The 18,761-nt window shown below is 34.3% G+C and overlaps 1 protein-coding gene across 1 annotated transcript in view; it reads left to right on the forward strand.

The window, feature by feature from the left end:
* The first annotated feature begins 4,451 nt into the window (after window positions 1-4,451).
* The window catches only part of ALDH1A1 (aldehyde dehydrogenase 1 family member A1), a 37,111-nt gene continuing 22,801 nt past the window's right edge, over window positions 4,452-18,761 (forward strand). Inside the window, exons 1-2 of the mRNA XM_068667951.1 lie at window positions 4,452-4,641; window positions 15,071-15,175. Coding sequence (XP_068524052.1) covers window positions 4,552-4,641; window positions 15,071-15,175 — 195 coding nt within the window. The 5' untranslated portion in view covers window positions 4,452-4,551. The remainder of the gene's footprint in view (window positions 4,642-15,070; window positions 15,176-18,761) is intronic.

Consider the following 18,761-nt stretch of genomic DNA (forward strand, 5'->3'; position numbering starts at 1 on the left):
AGACTGTGGGAATTGGGAAGACAGTTTGGCAGTGATTCAAAGTAATAATAGTAATAATGATAAAGACTGTTTTGAAAAGAGACAAGATTCTGTCTAGTCCCGTAACAATTCCTAAATGATGATTTAAAGAGCTGACCTCTGGGAGGGTGGAGGGTAAGGGGGGAGACAAAAGAAATGAACAAACAAACAAATAAATAAAACACTTTCTGGCCTTTAAAAAACTCAAAGCAATTTCTGGATAAGAGATGAGTCTATTCTCGGAATAATCTTCTACAGTACAATTAAAAGGAAAGTATGTCTTTTTTAAATGCATACATCAACATAAATATACTAAATAGAATCATAAACCTTGTCTTTGGTTCTTGTGAAGCCATTAACTTAGAAATAGTCACTTAGTGACATTAGATCTGTATGACATTTCTGGAGACACTGATATGAATTGGCAAAGACTTCTGGACTGATTTCTCGGTGCAGTTTGGATATGACAGAGCATTTTAGAAGATGCTTGTATCATGTTTAGGAAAATAAAAATAGTCACAGGTTACCTCCAGCTGTTTTTTTTGTTGTTGTTTTTTTTGCGTGGTTTTTTTTTTTTTTTGGCACACAGATTTCACTAGTTGGATTGCCAACTATCCCAACCAAAAACTTTGGTTTAGTCTGTATGCTGCTGTCTATTAAGTGGTGTCTAATGTAATGAATATGCCGGTTCAATGAATCTCAAGACTATAGGACAAATAGTTTGCCCACCTAGGTTGCAACAAACCCAATCAAAAAGAACTGCTAACAATGTTGGTGATATCTTACTGTATGACTTCTGAGGAGAGAGGTAACTTGTACTGTGGAATGTTATGTTTGGTTAGTTATTAATTTTTTTAGATGTTATGAAGAAACACAAGAACAAATGATTTACAGCTTCTCCCAGCTCACTGGTGTACAAGCTTCATTTAATTTACTGACCTAATAAATTAAGACAGTCCTAAAGTCCATGCAGCCCTCAATCTTGTGTTTTATTACCAACTATTATTGCTGTTATCATGCAGCAAGGCGTCTCATAGGTTAATTACAATTTACATGATGAACCAGTGACTTTTCTTTGTTCCTCTTTGATCTTGTATTGAATAGGGGAACTCAATAGGTTTAAACCTAGGGAAAAGTTTTGTATTAAAACGTAGAACTAACTATCATAGTCACATAGTACAGCAAAAGAAACAAAAAGAACAAAAGCAAAAAGGAAAACAAAAAACTAGACAGAATCTGATGTTTACCATATTAGATGGAAAATATTACGTAAATTTCCAGGTACAATATTTAAGTGTTGCTTTATCCATTATTTGAAAGAATAGTGAAGTCTGCTAAATACATAGTGCTTGAAGTGCACATCATTATTTAGGTGAAATGAGTAAAAAATGATGCAGTATGAGGAAAAAAAAAAAAAAGGAATTAAAAAAAAATAGCAACTGTCAAAAACAGGAACGTAGGATGTGAAGAAAAGGAAACAATTTCTCTACCAGCTTAGGAGAATCTTAGGCTGAAAGTGAATATGAAATTTATGAGAAGAAGGAAACCATAGGGGGATCATGAACAGCTTCTCTAAGCAATACTTAGAATTTCCTGGAAAAGGGGAGGGAGTCAGGCATTCACAGATACGAGACCACAAAGTAAAGGAATTATTGACATTAATGTTAAAGCTTGGAGCAAGTCTCGCTCAACAGATAAGACCAGATGACAGGGCAAGCAAAGAGTTCAAGATAGCAAGTAATCTTTTTAGGAGATGAGATCTTTTTAACAATGCACAAGGTTTTCAGAGAAAATAAAGGGCTCTCAGGAAGAGTGGTAGTGAAGGTGATTCATTCAATACAAGAGGGAAAGAGGGAAATGGCAAAGAAAAAAAAAAAAGGATAAAGTAGATGAACAAATTGTGTAGAAAAATAAAACAATTATTAACAACATGTTAGGGAGAATTCAAAACTTTGCACCCAGGGAATTATCTATGAAGCTTATTTAAGCAGATTTCAGGCTGTAGTTATAGATATTTAAAGAGAAAAACCTCACTGTGTTTCAAAGAAGTTATTATAATTGACTTGTAACTTGAACATTTGTAAATAAAAAAATAAATAAATCAGGAAAAAGACGGTATCAAAATATCAATTTTTTTTTAGGACGCTCTCACTTGGGAGAAAGGTTATTTTTCAGTCGAAACCAGGTATTTCCACTGGCCTTTCTGTTACAACTCCAGTTAAATTCTGTTTAAGATACACAAATCAAAGCAATTAGCAGATGAATTAGGTTGTTAGTGGAGCAATAAGTGACAGGAAGATTATTAGCAGGAAGATTATTAGAGCAGACTTTAAATTTAAACTGGGGGAGGCAGGTGGAGGGGAGAGAGAAAGGAAGGAAGAGAGGGAAGGGAGGAAGGGAAGAAAAGAATGAAAGCAGGAAAAAAGGAAAGAGAGAGAGAGAGAAAGAGAGAGAGAAAGAGAGAAGAAAGAAAGAGAGAAAGAAAGAGAGAAAGAGAAAGAGAGAAAGAAAGAGAGAAAGAAAGAGAGAAAGAGAAAGAAAGAAAGAAAGAGAGAAAGAAAGAAAGAAAGAGAGAAAGAAGGAAAGAAACAGAGAAAGAGAGAAACAGAGAGGGAGAGAAAGAGAGAGTGAGAAAGACAGAAAGAGAGATAGAGAGAAAAAGGGAGGAAGGGAGGGAGGCAGGGAGGAAGGGAGGGAGGGAGGGAGGAAAGAAAGAAAAAATTCATATTCCAAATACAGGTAGAATAAAACTATGAAACTGTTTAGAATCATTAATGAACAAATCCAATTTAGGCTTTTTGTTTGTTTGTTTGTTTGTTTTTGTTTTTTTTTGTAAGATTCTCTAAGTCTCATAAATCTCATAAGAAAGACATTCTCTAAGGCAAGCAAACATTGTAATCCAAAGTGTTAGAGTCAGAAAGTGTTGTTCACTACATTTTCAAATACATCATTCCTGATGTCTTGAGTCAGCCAGCTTGACATCTTGAGACGGCCAACTGAGGCAAAAAAGAAAATAACAGCTAGAAAATAACATACTCTAGATAAGGCATTATAGCAATGAGAACTGGACTCCTTTGTTCACATAACAGAGTGGGTGATTGAAACTTGTTCAGGTCCCCACAGCATGTCACTGCAAGAAGACTTTTCTGAAAATTATGCCTGATCCACAAGTTACTTAGACTTTTCTAAGGGTTAGAAACCCTTGTTCCAATCATATGTCCAAACACAATAATAATCAATGAGAATTATAGTATGCTCTTTAATTCAGAAAGTATGTTACATATAACTAATGCATCATAAGATTAATTTCATGATGTCCTGCATCATCCATCAGTTAAAAGCAACAAAGCCACCATTACCAGATGGTTTAGATGATGCCTGATACATGAATTAACTGAGCTTGGTGAGTTTTTCAAGCATCTGTGCAGTCTCAATGAAAGCAATAAGATCATTTCTCTTTATTTCTATGGCTCAAATCCATTGTGCATGTATCAAAAACTTACTATACAAAAACAGGTGTTAATGCAATCCCATCTTGTTCTGTGATGTCATTCTTCAGAAAAAATAGGACTTCATGAAGAAAGGAATTTCTTGTGACATATACCAGTACCAGAGATATGCTTCTTATTGAATAATCAGAACTCTATATACATATGCTGGTGCTTTCTATTCTTGGTAGGAAAGCCCTGTTTTTTAAATAATTCCTTTTGAAAGACACAAACTCAGATTTTCCAAAGGACCCTACTGTAAAGAGTTTGTCCTTAAAAATCTGTGTTGCTACCTGAAAAAATAAGAACAAGACCTTACTTGGTTTTACCCAGAGAAGTTGGGTTTTGTTTGGTTGTTTGTTTGCTTGTTTGCTTGTTGGTTTTCCTAGATTAAACTATGTTGTCTTTACATTTCTTGAAAAGCACATGAAGGATTATGTATTAGCACAGTCATCTGTTATCTCTGTGATCAACAAAACAAGTATTAATTATAAGAATTATAATTTACTCTGAACATAGTAAAGCACAAACTAGGGTGGCTTGTTTTCTGCTGAATACTTTCCAGCTCTGGGTGTTATTCTTGCTAGCTCTCTAGTGAGAAGGGTTTAGTTTATTTCCAGAACTAACAAGTGTGTCTTTATCTTCAGAGCTGCCATCAATTAAGTGAAGAACATCACTTAATATCTAAGGACCTACCTTCTGAGAGAAAGCAATCTTACAGGTAAGAAGAGGAGGCCTTAAACTGTGTTCTCCTATGTGAAAAATACGGAGTCTGACTAAACGCATTTTGTCAGCAGAGTTTGCTGATATCTCAGCTCAGTGAAAAGGCTGTTACTTCTGGTCTTAAAAATAAGTCGTGTCATTTTCTCTTTGCAGGGAATTCTTTCATCCAATCATATTCCTGTATGCAAATATACCATAGCTGGTACAGATAAAAAAGCACAAATAAAGCTAAGGGCTCAGTCAGGACAAAAATCACTGTGCTTCCCTGATACCTCATTTCACCTGTGTTTCAGGAACGTCCTCAAACTCCTGATTTGACAATATGAAGAAGCAAGGCTCAGACAGCAATCCCTCTCCAGTTTTTCCAGCACTGCCAGAACCACTCAAAGATCTGAAAATTAAGTACACCAAGGTTAGTAGTGTTTGTGTTTGTTAACTTCTCTGATGCATTCACCTCAGACTGTAATATGTGCACATTTCATCTTATATGAAAGCAACATTATGTCAGTAATTGAAATGTTTATTCTGATCTTTTTATGATATTATGTATGTTAGTAATTAATGTTTGTGATCCTTTTACCTGAAGTATTTCAGGAAGTGTGCAAGTGTGAGAGAATCATTTCACATTTTGTTAGGAACTAGTGTTGTTTTGTCTCGAAACAAAAGTTTCTGCAGAAAGTTTCTTAGAAAGTATAAATGGAACAAAGAAGGAAAGGTTTCTGTTACTACAGTATTTTTCAGAACAGTGAAAACAAATTGAAATGCTAGGGTTTCATATTGTATTATAAGCAGATTTAAATAATTATGACAAATATACTTATGTGGAAAAAAATGTGTGAAAATGAAACTAAAGTTCATTCTACTCACTTAATTATCTTTGAGATAATGAATCTATTTTTCAGTCTAATCAAGTAACAATAAAACAAATTCTACCATTGCTAATTATTCAATTCTATTAGAAGCATTTTTTTAGTAATAAATTATTTACATATGCAGTTAGAAACAAACAGATAAAGAGGGTCTGAGTCCAGTGTTATGTTCCTGGCTTGAAAGGCCCTTTTCTTCTGTAATATCGTAGCACACAGGTATCTTCAAGTATTTTGAACACATCATTGGCAGAAGAATACTGAAACTCTGCCCCTGAAACTTTCAGATAGAACATTTGATCAGAAAGGACCTGTTCTCTTTGGAGATTTCTCATTTATGGTTCTTTCTTATTTCTTATTGCCACTGCTATAGACATAATTTTTACATTCCCAGAATTTATTTTCTTTTCTAACAGAAAAGCGTCCATCAATTATCTAGATTAGTTCTTTTCAACTCTTTTCTATCCTGTTTTTTCATGGGAAAAACCTATCCAGATTTCAATGCATATCTTTCTTGAATAAATCATGCAGGACCTTACTCTGTAAATATTTAACAGGCTAGGAAAGCTATGTAGCTCTACCATGTGATATCTCTTCCTGTCTCAGGAAAAAAAAAAAAAAAAAAAAAGATTAATTCAGGGATGATTCATTTCTACACAGGGGACTTTGATGTTCTAGAAACATCAAACTACAGTGATTCTGTTTTGGTTTGTTTGTTTGTTTGCTTGTTTTCCCCAATGGAAAACAAAAACAACTAATATGAGAAAGTTGCCTACTCAGAAATCCTGTGCAAGTGAATATGCAAGGCATAAATGACAGAAATTCCTATAAAAATTTCTATCTTTCTATCCATCAGCAAAACCCATTCTAGTAACACAAAGCAGTCTAGAATCAAAAAACAGTCATCATACTTGAAGTTTCTGTAATACCCAGTTAAGGAGAGTGGCACATAGTAAATTCATGTGTTTTTTTGCCTGGACAAGAGATATTATTTCCTGAAAAACAACATATAATATGTATCTCTGGAGAAATATGACAAATATACTTATGTGAAATTTGCATTTCTTTGCAAAACTATGTACCTACAAGTGATTAGACCAAACTTTTTGCAGTGCATTCCTCCTCTCTTCAAGTAGCACATAGGATTATCTAAAAGCCACAACAGTGAACTGAGGGACAGAGAACTGGGATAATAGAAATGTTATCCCAAATCCATCGGCCCTCCCTCCCACAATTTAATATAACCTTTCCACTTTTGTCTTGTTACCTGTCCTGTTTCTCTCCTGTGCCATGCAAGTCAGCGCATGGAATGTGGGATTGCTGTGACTATTTACATTGGAGGTACCAGGAAAGTATTAATTACTGCGGATGTATAAATCCTTCTGCCTGAAGAACCTTGGACATTGACAGGTTCCTCTTACCTGAAAACTCTCCCTTCTCTTTGTATGCAATGGTACAGTTACCACTACTATCTGTCTGGAGGGAAGTCTAGAGGAGATATTCCAAGGATTTTCCTTTAAACTAAATGCACTTTCCTGTTTGTTTTCTATGTGAGGCATCAGTCTGGGTCTCGTACAAAAATCATTTAACTACATGACAGTGATCAAACGCTGGAACAGGCAAGAAGTATCCCATGCCTGTCAGTGTTCAAGAGGCACATGGGCAATACCCCCAATAATACATTTTGGTTAGGCCTGAAGTAACTTTTGGTTAGGCCTGAAGTTGTCAGGCAGTTGGACTAGATGATGTTTGTAGGTTCCTTCCAACTGAACTATTCTATTCTATTCTATAGTTTATATTATGTATTATTATAGCTTATATTCTATATTTCTTCCAACTGTTCTATGCTATGCTATGCTATGCTATGCTATGCTATGCTATTCTATTCATTTTCTACAGATCTGTAAGTTGGTATAGATAGATTATCAATTGTGCCTTTCTCATGTAGCATAAAACAAAACCCTCCCTTGGAAATTTGAATTCCAAGATTTTAAGAGGATTAATTTTCAATACTCTGGTTTGGTTGCTGAACCACAAGTGTGTACAAAATGTGATCTTGAATTGCTTTTATATCTGAACCTCCTTTAAAAATATTCCAACAGAACGAGTGTTGGTACCTGGCTACAAATGTACTAGTAAATATTTTACTTAGCATTGAGGAATTAGACAATGACTGTGTAACAAATGATTTGTCATGATACTTTCAAATATACTAAGCCTGATGATGTTCCTTTAAACAGAGAAACTCAGATTAGTTAATTATTAGGTTGTTGAATCACATGAGGGGGAGAAGATGACAACACATTATCTCACTAGGCTCTGTGTGGAATACCAGAAAATGTAAACCACCCTGAATGAAGAAAAACTTTAGTTAAGTATCATGTATGTTGTAATCACTATTTTTACAAACAAAGACAAGGGATAGAAATATTAAAAAAATAATAATTAAGATACCTGGGGAAAGGTCACTGGCTATAAAGCTACTATAGAAACCTACTCTTTTTAAGCTCAGCTGTCTTTGTAAATAAAAAGCCACTAACTGATGCATCCCAAAGTTCAAATAGATAATGAACAGAATGGATATGTTCTCTGATTATTAGTTCATTATGTAAATTTTCTTCATACATACATTTTTTAGCATACAATTCTGAATGAAAAAAAAAAAAAATCTCATATGAAATATATAAACCCATTATCAGTTTCTTGTGCAGAAAAACACCGGGAGAGAGGTTAGCTTATGAAGATTTCATATGTATTGCATACTGATGTACTTGTTTTAAGTTTACAGTTTCTGTCTCCAGTAGTTCCTTAAATAATTTCATGTATTTTAACAGTACAGCCTAAAGAATACAGTGAGACTCCATGAGATACTTTGGGACAAGTAAATCAGAGAATATAGCACTTGAAATGAATCTGCTCTTGGGTCATAGATCTCCTTCAGTCTTGGATATGACCGTAAACTTAAGGATAGCATCAAATTCAAGAATCTCTGAATGATCCTGATAATCTATGAGAGCAGGTGTGAGCACGGGGAAAAAATTTTTCAGCACTGTGCTTCATCTCACCTAAGTGATGCTGAATTCCAGCCCTCAGTATGCAAGAGTTCAGTCAAAGCTTTTCACTATTCCTCATTTCCAATAAATGCTAGCAATGTCATCTCCTGGTTTACTATCTGCCCTGGAGAGCTTGTGAACAGTCACCTCAATAGCTGCCAACATTAGGTGATTACTTTAAACTCTGGAAAACAAGCAGCTGGACTCACTTAAAGAGCATTGTCCGAAAAAAAAAAAGCAAAAAAAAAAAAAAGCACTATTGCACTATTGAAGGCTATCTGGGAGCACATTTGTGGTGGTAAAAGGTTATTTTTATTTCTGTTGCTGCATGAAGTTGAAAGAGTTTCTTGTACTTAAAGATGTCTAGAATGACAGCTTAAACATTTCACTCCATATTTATAAAGCTACCCTTAGGTCAGTTTTGGATTGTCCATATTTTAGGTAGCTCTGTTACTTTTCCTAATAATATCTCAGTAGTATGGATTATAGTTTATAATAGTAATAATGAATTACATTAAAATTCTTCCCTAAGGAAGAATAAGTTTATAGACAGATCCTAACTATTTCAGCAGAGCTTTGTCCATCTGAGACAAAGCTGCTCTGAATCAAGTTAAATCTTACTGCAGCACAGACACTAATACAGCACCATCTGTCTAACAGATACTTTATAAAATGAACTCACAATCTTTTCAAAATATTAAGGGACTGAAGAAAAATAAATGAATAAACAAAAAAAACACAGGGGGTTGACACACACACACACACACAAAAAAAAAAAAGGCAAAGAACATGGCTTGTCTCCTTGTTTTCTGCTGAGATCACTAAGGTGGTAACATCAACTGCCTAAACAAATAAATACCACAGTCTTGCAGGTAACTTCTACCACAACTAGTATACTGGTATCTGATTTTCTGAAATGAAACCAATCCTTTCAGAGAATCAAGATTTATTTCACCCTGATACTAGGAAATAAAGTCAATCAAAGGGTCTTTACAATAGTTTTTTACCTGGAATTTATTTTAAATACAGAGCTTTAATAGAGTAATACGTCCTCATCTACAAAAAAAATGTTTATTTTCAGGTGTGGTACAAACTGATAGTGATTAGTTCTTCAATTTATTGAAATAAAAACTATCTTACCTCAAAAAAAAAAATAATAACAAATTCCACTGAAATAACAGTTAAAAAACGACTACAACAACACTTCTAAGACATCAATCCTTGCAAAGTAAATTTGCAGCCCTAAAATTCATTGACCATGCTCAGTAATCAGAGACAATCCTCAATGCACAGTATGTACAACATAAAAGTAGGTCTTTTGTATTCACATCTTACAAATGAGAAAAAAGAATCAAAGCTGCCAAAGGAGTTCTGCTTGACAGACAAAACTGTGTAACACATTTCAAAATGATCCTTTTTTTTTTTTTTTTTTTCTTCAGTAAGATGAGGGACTTGCCAGAGACTGCTGTTGGATGGTACATCAGTGTTCCGTGTTTGTTTGTTTGTTCATTTTCAGCATAACTCCACAGACTTGTATGAGTATGTCTGCATGCACATTTGAATGCAGCTGTTTGCAATGTATACATTGCAATGTATACACATGTATATGTGTCTGTTACATGGAGGGTTTTGACTTTTTTCCTTCTCTCTTCTGTCTGTCATACCTGCATAAGACTGCTGTTTTGCTCAAAAAAAAGACATCTGGTTAGTTTGATTTATACAGTCCTGATACAATGTTGTGTATATAGTTAAAGTAATGAAGTTATGTTTTAAATGGGAATGGTATTGGAAACAATAATAAGAAAGATATTCTAGAGTAATATTATGGTTGATATTGGTTGGTGCAATAAATGCAATTTTTAAACAAATACTTTCAAAACTTCCAAAAATGGTATGTTTTACGATTATTCCTTTTACAGACAGATATGAATTTGGCATATTGTAACATCATAGCAGTGTTATGTTAATATTTACCTTTTACTTTGTCTCTTTTCTTGGCAATGTAACTAGTTACTAAAGATGGCTTTTTTCATATTAACTACTTAACTGCTGTCTTTACCCTTTCATAACAGTCAGAATTTTGCATGGATACTCCTATGATCAGTTTTATTGCATATCCGACATTTCGAGGAACTAGTATTTTAATTTCCCTTACAGCTTTCGTTATATCAGGAATTTCTGATCTGCCCTGATGACTGGAGCTAACAATGACAGTCCATATACGATGCCCACATATAATCAAGATGAAACATACAGGAATATATTAACAGGAAATAGTTACCACATACATTTAGATATAATCTTTTTATCAGTCTTGCCAATATTACCAAACCATTAACCTATTATTAATGACTACACAGAGAGTCAGTGCAAACAATTTCAGTAGTATGCAAAAAATAAATAAATAAATAAAGTTCCAAGAAAGCTGTCATATATTTATAACAGATAGTTGCGGTGGTAGGGTTTAAATCACAGTTCTCTGTGACCAATAAATAATAATAATAAAAAAAAATAATAATAATCTTGAAGTTATGTCATTCTGTCTCTGTCCTGCCCCTTGCTTTAATTTTCCTGCCTCCAAATATTTCTTCTTTTTGTATTTAAATGTAGAAATTCCTGCTTCTCTGAGCATGCAGATTTCTGCCTGCATGGTTGTAACCAGTGATTGATTAGATGTGGGGAAGCTGCTCTCATCCACGATCCTCACAGACAAAATCACCAGTAAAATCAGTGTCTGCCATGAGCTCAGTGATGAGCATGAGCAAGATCTCACATGCATGTTGGCCACAAAATGACACAGGTGGACAGGGAGTGCACCTTCCTTTGGTGGAGGGTTTGGGGGTTAGACAGGATGACAGCTGCTTATAACATTGGACTGCATACATTGCTATGTTCACCTTAAAAAAAAACATACCTCACACTTGGTAGCAACATGTCCTTCTCTTTTTATCCTCTGTGACATATTTCAGATCTTTCTAATGAAGTTTGCCTTTCTCTTTGAAGACTGACCTACAGAATCAGAATGAAAAGGCTAACTCCTATTGACAATTTCATCCACAGAGATTCAAATATGTCAAGCTCTGGGATAGCATGGATCTAACACACCTGGAGATCAGACTCAGAATCTATTTCTCATTTACAAATGGAGATAAGTGCCTCAAATTTCACCCAGGGACCCCTAGCCTTCACACTGCTTGTCCTATAAATTTTCACAGCTGTGTAATATTACAAAAGTTGTCTGTAATTACAGCTAAAATAGGGCACATTTTTAGTAACTCATTTTATTCTCTGTTGTCTGAATTGGTTCAGGACAAGAGTTAATGGGAACAAACTGGCATGCAAAAAGATCCTCCTAAATATCAGGAAACACTTTGCTGTATGTGTGACTGTGCACTGGCACAGATTGTTCAGAGAGGTTGTAGAGTCTGCCTCGTTGGGGTCTTCAAAAGCCATCTGGACATGGTCCTGAGCATCTCAGCTTGACACTATCGGTATCCCTGCTTGAGCAAGGGGTTGGGCCAGATGTCTTCTGGAGGTCCCTTCCAACCTCAACAGTTGTGCAATTCTGTGATTTTTTGGTACCTTCTTCAGTAGAACAGAAAAGAAAATTCAGAAATACTGTATCATTTCTATGATGGTATAAAGTAGATCTTTTAAAAGGCAACATTTAACTTTTAAGAATACTGTACATGTTGCCATGTTTTTCCTGACATAATTTAAAAATATGGTTTTTTTGTTCATTTGTTTTCAGGAATAATTGTAGTGGTTTATTTCCTTTTTTTTTTTTTTTCATGGAAAAGCAAACTAATTTCTACAGATAGCATCAACAGTCATATTAACAGCAATCAAAAACAGAGAAATGCAGAACTGCTCACTCCTGATATATTCTTTAGGCATTTTTTTAAAAGGTTCATAAGATGATTGAAATTAGGACACCAGATCTTGGAAGAGAAGGAAAAAACATGCCAAGCAGATAACAAAATTAAGAGCAAAAGCAAAGTATACATTAAAAGCAAAAACAAAATATACAGGATTTTGTGCTGTCACTGGAGAAAGTATTTTTGACACTAATGTCACTTAGACATTATAAGAATTTCAAACATTTAATTTTTATTTTGGTTGTGATGGTGCATTTTTTAATTAGATGTTCCCATATAAAAGTCTCTAGGTTTGAATTTCCAGTGTTGTATTGCAAAAGGCTTTGGATCATAAAAGTTCAATTATGGAAACAACAATGCCCATCTTGCCTTGTTTAGATGTTATTCTACGTGTGCCATCAAGATGTGATGATGTTTGTTCCAGCCACACAAAGCAAATTCAGTACACACTGTGCTTTTTAGCCTGTATAAGAGCTTAATCTTTGAGTAGGGACACAGTTCCTACCATTTATTAAATGAACTTTCGGTATCAATTTCACATAGCCTGTATAAAAGCTTAATCTTTTAGTAGGAACACAGTCCTACCATTTATTAAATGAACTTTGGGTATCAATTTCACCACTGTTAGGTAAGATGTTGTGATTATATTTGATTCAGGCCAGCTGTTGTGCAATTGTTCCTCTTACATGCTTCGTAGTTGCTAGCTATACATTTGGTTGTTTATGAAGAGACTGAAATAGAAATATATAACAGGAGAGTATTCAATTTAAATTGTAGTCACAAATGTATCTTATTTTAATGTTATTAGACATTTCCAATGAATGTCACTTAACAGTTGTGAGAAAAACTTCTACATGAGCAAAGCATGCTGGCCTCCTTTTCCTGGTGGAAAATCAAGTGTTGGTGTCTGTTGAGCAACCTCAGTGTAGAGACATAACAGGGAACCTCAGAGTTAGAATGAAGGATGGAAGACTAACAGATTGGACACAAGTAATATTGATTTTCTGTAGTACCCTTTTCAGTACAAATAAAAAATAAATAAATAAAGACTGCTGGTAACTAACAGGAGTGGTTGCATTTTACATTTATCTACTAAAATGGAGGCAGGGAAGTGACACCAATTTGAGGGTGACAAACAATTAGGAGGCTGCAGCCATTAAACTGGAGATAATCAGGATCTTGATACAAATTGTTGAATAAGTAATGAATGGCATCAAATGATTAGTATCATTTTAAACAGAAGATAATCGTGCAGATTATAAAGCAATGACAACTAAAACTGTTACTCAAAGATCATCTTACTGAAGCGTGAAGTCGTACAAAGTAGCTTTACCCTTCAAAAAAAGGAATTACAGTACATGTTGAAAAACAAAACCAGGGAGGCTTGAATTTCTGGTGTTTTACAGAGAGATATTCAGGTAGGGAGGGCAAGGAGGACCCATCCATATACACTACCATAAACTATAATACTGCCAAGTGTTGAAGTTATATACACTGTCGGCAGCAACATTTGTTATATGTTTATTCATGTGTTGAATTAAACATTATGGTCATGTGATCAGAACCCCCCTTCTGCCACCCATAGCGTGACCTCTGTGAAATAAATAGAGCATTATGATGCAAAAATATTCAGACCAAGGTACTGCAAACACTTGCAAAAAGAGAAGTGAGAACTAATTCTGAAAGCACTGATCAGAAGTGTCATAGTTTTTCGCATATTATTGTCTAAGATCCATAGGGATGTATTAGATTATATGTGTAGCTATGTTAGAATATGACCATGGTCATATGCTGCCCATGAGTCACTTCAAATTCTCCTGCTTGTTAACTCTTGAACTTTTTTAGTGTGGCCAGTGTAAACACTTCGTTATGTAGTGGTTTGATCTGGAATGCTAGACTTACAAGACTAGGACAGGCAGAAAAAGAGTAAATAAAGAAGTGGGTGTTTCTATTTCATAGGTAAATTAATTCAACTTTTTTCAAGGCAACTGTTATGAACAAGAGAGAACTTTTCTTCCAGTATGTGCTACTATGTGTTTTTTGTTTGTTTGTTTTGTTTTGTTTTTATTTTGTTTTGTTTTGTTTTGTTTAGGAAAGTGTTTCTGTGAAGAGTACTATCAACAGAAAATATAGTCTAGCATTTCTCTATGGTTTCTAACAATATCTGCTGGTGAATACATCCATTATTTCCTCTTCATTTGTGATTTCTATCTCTGTTTAATGAAAAAAAAAATCCTACATTTCATGTAAAAGATCAAGAGCATTAAATTTCTGCTTTTAAATCCTAATTAAAAATACATTCAGTGAGGGACCAATCCACAAAATCAAAGGATTTTGGTGAAAAATAACAGCTCTCTAATCTCTGGTTATTTTTCTTCTGTAACATGGAAATAAAGTACACAAGCTTGCTTTTTATTCTAATTGGTTATCTCCTTTAATTTTCTTCATTCAGTTGACTGTAAAACTTTTTTAAGTCTTTACTTTCATTTCAGAAAAATAGTGTTATTAGATATTTTTTTGGTGGGATTGCCTTTTTTGGTGGGAGAAGGTTAAGAGAAATCAAAGCAAACCCAAAGGATATGATAATCTGCAATAAACTGCATGTACTATTTACACAAAACCTAAATACTGTATTAATTTCCAAAGGGACATGTAACAGAAAGGCCCCCCATATTTATCAGTCCTATGAGCACAGGAAAGACTGGTAGTTTTAGGTCGGTTATTTAGGACTGTACCTCTACAGTGCATCACAGACTTTGGTTTGAAAGAGAAAAGATCTCAGTGTAAAAATATCTTTTCATAGTATGAAACAAAGTGTAAAATATGCTATGGAGAAAGAAAGTGACCAAAATAAGATAATTATAAAAAGTTGGTTAACTGCATATATGATCGTTCTTCTCTTCATAGTAATGCAGCAATAACTATTCCTCTTTGAATTCAGGAACTTATCATACAGCTCTTGGTGTTTTTCTTTAACATAGAAGATAAGCAACAGAAGATAAGCAATATGTTACTAATAGTAATGCACTGTTTTTCCTTTACAGATATTTATAAACAATGAATGGCACAATTCAGTCAGTGGCAAAAAATTTGAAGTTTTTAACCCTGCAAATGAAGAGAAAATCTGTGAGATTGAAGAAGGTGACAAGGTAGAGTTTTGGTTGATTGGTTGGTCGATTGGTTTAGTTTGGTTTTCTTTCTTTTAACCTTGGCTTTAAGTTCAATTCTGCATTAAAACAGGAAGATGAACATCCATCTCTTCTGATATAAATGCTTAATGCTTTTTTTGTTTTGTTTTGTTTTCATAAACTCTTTAATGTTTTCATAAATGACTTGGCTACAGGACTAGAAGTTGTTTTAAGTTTGCAGATGATACCAAATTGAGAGGAGCTGCTGACTGTCTTGATTGTAGAGAGACCTTGTAGAGAGATCTTGACAAATTAGAGAACTGGACAATCACCAGTTAATATGAAGTTTAACAAGATTTGAAGTTTAACAAATACAAAGTTTAACAAGAGCAAGTGTTGAATTATGCACTTGGGACTAGGCAACTCTAGCTGTACATATAGACTGGGGGCTCAGAGACTGGTGAGTAGACACACAGAAAGGGATCTGAGGGTTCTGGTTGTCAACAAGTTGAACATGAGCCAGCAGCATGCCACAGCAGCCAAGAGAACCAAACCCCAGCAGCCAAGAGAACCAAACATACCTCCAGACGCTCAAGAGATGGCACTGCTAACTGGTTGAGGGAAGGGATTTTCCTGCCCTGCTCTGTGCTGGTGCATCCCCACCTTGAGAGCACTGTGCAGTTTTGGGTACCACGGTATTAAAAAAAAAAAAAAAAAAAAAAAAAAAAAGACATAAAACTGTATGTCCAATGAAGGATAACAGACATACGAGGAGTGGCTGAAGTCACTTTGTGGGAGTGACTTATGGGGAGGCCTCATGGCGGGCTGCTTCTCCTTCATGATGGGACCAGATGGGCAGGAGGTAGTTAATGTCTTCTCTCAGTGGACACCTGCGGGACCTGAGGAAACAGCATGGAGCTGCAACAAGAGACTGTCAGGTTGGGTGTTAGGAAAAGATTCTGGACCCAGAAGGTGATCAGGCACTGGGACAGGCTCCCCAGGGCAGTGCTCACAGTACTGAACCTACTGGAGTTCAAGAAACGTTTGGACAACGCTCTCAGACACATGGTCTGATTTTTGGGTGGTCCTGTGCAGACTCTGGAGTTGGACTCAGTGACCCTTGTGGGTCTCTTCCAACTCAGGATATCTTATGATTCTATACTTCCATCCTCCTTTCTTCTGCTTCACTCTTAGTATATTATATTAATAATATAATGAGGAAAGGTTTGTAGAAATATTTTTTGTTAATTTTCTTGTTAATAATAGCTATTCTTTTTGCTGCGTTTGATCAGTGGCATTTAGTTTTGTTATTATTTTGTCATTTTTTTCATAATTGTTTTTTTTTTGTTTTGTTTGTTTGTTTTCCTGGCTCTTCCTTACGCAGTGATCTAATCTGTTCATAACACATTTACATGTATGTAAGGATTTACATTACAGATGCCATAAATTGGAAAAATAGTAACATTTTCTGATGGAGACTCTGAGAAACTGTTCATGACCATCAGCATTTTTAGCTGTGAATTTTTCTTCTCAGTAGTGTCATCTTGAAAAAGTAGTTTTTGTGAAGAATATATTGAAACATAGTACTAAAGTGGGCTATGAAGCTGAAGGTCATCTACCAAATAGACATTAATCCAAACAAAGAGTATTTCTGTACAGGATGTTAAATTAATGGTTTTAAACAAAGAAGTAAAAAGAGTGTTAGCACTTAAAAACAAACTTTTTTTTTTTTACATGTATGAGATTTTTTTTTTAACTAGGAAAAAATACTAAAAAATGGCATTTAATCAGATATAAAAGCCATGTCCTCAAATAAGCAGCTTTGTTTTTTCACCATAGTATTGGTAAGTATTTTTAGATGAAAAAGGATTTAATTAGTTTGACTATATAGTTTAAATATATGTTGTCAAGTAGAGGAGTTACTTGTTTAAATAGACTGACAATGTTGCTTAAACACTTTTAAAACTGATGACATATTTTTTGATAAAGTCTGAGAAAATAAGTATGAGAAGTGAATGTTCTATTTCCAGTTGACAGTTGCACACACACAAACACAAAATAAATAAATAAATATTTTTTAAAAAGAATAGAATAGAATTTCTTATATTTCTCACAAAATGATATCTGATGTTCATTTCATCCAAGAAATATTCATCACTAGAATAATTTGTGTATGAGTCCTGTTTTAAGTTTAACAGGAAAATGTCTGTTGAACACCATTTTATCCATGAAAGATATTAATGAACTCATAATCAGTCTATTAGTGCTGGAAGTTCACCAGCAATTTATTGTCAAAATAGTTAGCACAATCTTTTTAGGAATATTGACTTTACTGTACAGAGATTCACTCTGAATTTAAATGGTTTTTTTTGAGAAATGTGTAGGAACAGAGTTCATGCACCTTCCAGTGCTCTCTGAAACTTAGTTATTCTGTTTGGTAATTACATCCTGAATGTCTTGAACTTTGGCTCAAGAGCTCTCTGTCTAGTATACCATCAATAGTGACCATACAGGAAGGCTATACCAAAGACACATTTTAAACTCTCTCTTTAACTGAGATAATTGAAAAAATCTGCATGAATCTAGTGGTAACTGCATATGTCTGATCATAAGTTCTTAAAATGTCTTATTCATGCTTTTTTTATTCCCAGTTAGCTGTCTCAGTATCACTGAGATTATTTCAGGCTCATTTTTCCCTCAACCAAAACATTTCATACGCATGTTTACTATTGAATTTTATCACAAAAGCACCATAAGTGCTTTTGATGCAAAACTCTACTTCTATCACTTCTCTATTCAGTGTTTGAAAATAAGGTTATATTAAAAATCAGGTTGGCCTAATATTTGATCATTCTCCAATTAAATTGCTCACGACCTGCAACTGTTCATTTAACATCCAGAATTTTTCTAGTTTTAATTTTTTACAGGCAATATAGTAATGCATTAGATAGAAAGATGATGCTGTCTGACACAGAGGTTTGCTTTCTCTCCGATAATTTTTCCAACTAATGTGTAAAAATAAATTTGCCAAGTGAACTGTACAAATCTAATAAATTACATGGTCACTGTGAACCTGATATTCTAGAGCCTACTCTTTAAACCAGATTTTAGGAAATTGATTTGTTTGTACAACAGGGATGTCCACTGCCTTGCAGTAGTATTTATAAAAAAAAAAAAAAAAAAAAAAAAAAAGCTTGACTAACATTAAAGGCTCATAGTAATAATAAAGCAGCTCAACAAGTGGTCAGTAAGAAGAAAGGTAAATGTCTATTAATGAAAAGTCTATTAAAAAATAAATCTAGCTCTGTATAGATCTAACCATCTTTACTTTCTTCGTATAGATTTATGTTCCCAAATTAAATTTCATATATTTAAAGAATATCATTTTTTTTTCCTTACTTGTTATTCACAGCCCATAATTATATTTAAATATCCTTTTCTTGGTTTTAATTATTTCTGCACTAAAAAACACCTGTCACTGTTTTTAATTTTAATTTACATCATTCACACAAGTGTAGCTCATGGTTTCTCCAATTCTTTACTGGTGTAGGCCACTGCATACATCTGCAGTTGTATTGCAAAGCTGTAGAATTTTTATGATAGCAAG

This window comes from Anas acuta, chromosome Z (genome assembly GCF_963932015.1).
Source record: "Anas acuta chromosome Z, bAnaAcu1.1, whole genome shotgun sequence".
NCBI classification, from domain to species: domain Eukaryota; kingdom Metazoa; phylum Chordata; class Aves; order Anseriformes; family Anatidae; genus Anas; species Anas acuta.